Source organism: Frankliniella occidentalis, unplaced genomic scaffold, assembly GCF_000697945.3.
Source record: "Frankliniella occidentalis isolate FOCC.00 unplaced genomic scaffold, Focc_3.1 Scaffold113, whole genome shotgun sequence".
NCBI classification, from domain to species: domain Eukaryota; kingdom Metazoa; phylum Arthropoda; class Insecta; order Thysanoptera; family Thripidae; genus Frankliniella; species Frankliniella occidentalis.
Window position 1 is genome coordinate 351,019 of NW_026267241.1, and position 2,052 is coordinate 353,070.

The 2,052-nt window shown below is 56.2% G+C and overlaps 1 protein-coding gene across 1 annotated transcript in view; it reads left to right on the forward strand.

The window, feature by feature from the left end:
• The first annotated feature begins 677 nt into the window (after positions 1–677).
• LOC113217068 (SET domain-containing protein SmydA-8) overlaps positions 678–2,052 on the forward strand; it is a 32,374-nt gene continuing 30,999 nt past the window's right edge. Inside the window, exons 1-4 of the mRNA XM_052270198.1 lie at positions 678–783; positions 1,017–1,056; positions 1,330–1,466; positions 1,532–1,663. Coding sequence (XP_052126158.1) covers positions 1,035–1,056; positions 1,330–1,466; positions 1,532–1,663 — 291 coding nt within the window. The 5' untranslated portion in view covers positions 678–783; positions 1,017–1,034. The remainder of the gene's footprint in view (positions 784–1,016; positions 1,057–1,329; positions 1,467–1,531; positions 1,664–2,052) is intronic.

Here is a 2,052-nt window from a genome sequence, read left to right on the forward strand (position 1 = left end):
TTCCCTCTGACGTCACTGCTGCTGCTGCGTGGCGTCGTTGCAGCTCGCCCCCAGCCCTACACCACGCCGCGCCACGCCCGCCGCCGGCACTCCAGCCTCCACCCAAAACAACATCGATGGCGTAGCTATGCTTCACTGCTCCCCTCCCCGACTGCCGTTGCTCTACACCCACCCTTCGCAGCTGGAAGGAGCACGCCGCTGGTTTGAGTCGTGTAACTTTCGTTTTATTTCAGCCCCCCCCCCCTTCCCCCCTGGCCGCCACCAGAGCAGCGGCTCGGACGTGGCTAAAACAGAGTGTGCGTAAAGTTGTTCTGTCCTCTACCAACGTTGAGGCCGCGCGACCCGTGGCGGGGGAGGGGGAGCCCCCCCTTTCCCCCCTGGCCGCCACCAGAGCAGGGCCTCGGACGTGGCTAAAACAGAGTGTGCGTAAAGTTGTTCTGTCCTCTACCAACGTTGAGGCCGCGCGACCCGTTTCCAGAGGTTTGGGTGGCCTTCCCCCTGTGACGTCACTGATGCTGCTGCGAGGGGTCATTGCAGCTTGCCCCTCTGCCCTACACCCCGCCGCGCCTCGCCCACCGCCGGTACTGCAGCTTCCACCCAAACACCATCGTTGGCGTAGCTATGCCTCAGTGCACTCCTCTCCAACAGTTACTGTCTTTGCCCGACGGGTGATGACCGCTGTCACTGCAGGTCACCGTATTTCGCAGGCAGCAGGCGGTGCCACCTCTCACCACGTTGCGGAGGTGCTCTCTGCCCCAGCTACCCCAGCGACACCAACAACTGGTAAAGAACGTCCCAGGAGCGACCCCCGAGGGGGTCCCCCACTTGCCAACTCGTTACACTTGCCCATGCCCAACTCATGGACACTTCGCTGTTGTGTGTGGCAAAATTGTATAAGAATATGGACACGCGGCGTGTCCTAAAAAATATTTACACGCACTTCGTTTTTCTTTCAAATGTCAAAAACTTAGAAGAGTTCGCCTTTTATTTTTTACTTTTTTCTTTCCTTGTTTTAGATTTGGAACGGCTCCACAATGGAGGATCATTTTACGTATGGTAAGAGGCTTTGAAATTTAACCAATTTAACCAGCTATTTGCCTCGCAGGCACAACCAGCTGTCCACCTGACTTGGCGTGTCAGGTCCACTGTTGCCAACAGTCGAGTCGACCTGACAGGCACTAACTTCCTTGTGCGTGACTACGGGTGCCTAAGGCACTATTGTGTTTACAGTGCGGACATAGTTTCTGTTTGAGGGGGGGGGGAGTAACTGTTTGAAAATCAATCCTGACACCTTGTAGCGTGTATAGAATTTTCTCTATCTTCCTGCAGGTCCTCGCAGAGGCCCGTGTGTCGTCTGTGGCCAGGCTGGTACTGCATGCGCGCGCTGCCGCGTCGCCTTCTACTGTGGCAAGGAACACCAGAAACAGCATTGGAAACTGCATAAGCCGACCTGCGGTTGCCTCGAGGTGAGTGTTCTCTTAGCTCGATCTGAGACCACGATGTAAGTGTACTAGTGGGAACACCCTTGCAGGTACGTGCTGACGAGCGTGTAGGCCGACACATCGTGGCCGTTAAGGACATCCCGATGCGCACTGTCCTCATGAGGGAGCTGCCGCTGGTCGTCTACCCTGGAGCCTCAACGAATCCGCTTGAACCCACGAAGGTGAGTGCACATTGTTTATTTTAGCTTGCATTCTTGGCAGGGTGTCGGGGTAATTTTCCATGCACTAAGTGTCAGACTGAACAGTGCAGGGGTGGGCCACGAATCCTACAGCCATACTGGCTGGGTCTTGTCGCGTCTGCATCCCAAAGTCCGACGAGACCCGCCGTTTTGCGAGCCGTAGGCCTGGCTCTGGCGGTCGGTAAAGGGTTGGGATTTTGTAGCCTATGGTATGGAGACGGTCACTGCGAGCAAGACAATCGAGGCTAGGCAAGTCAGGACTGACTCGTAAAAACTATGCGGTCCAGTTTCCCGCGGGTTCACACGGTCTCGCGTGGGTAGTGTTTTTGAACCGCACTTGTAGTAGGCACTGTACCAGGTGGCTGACTCAC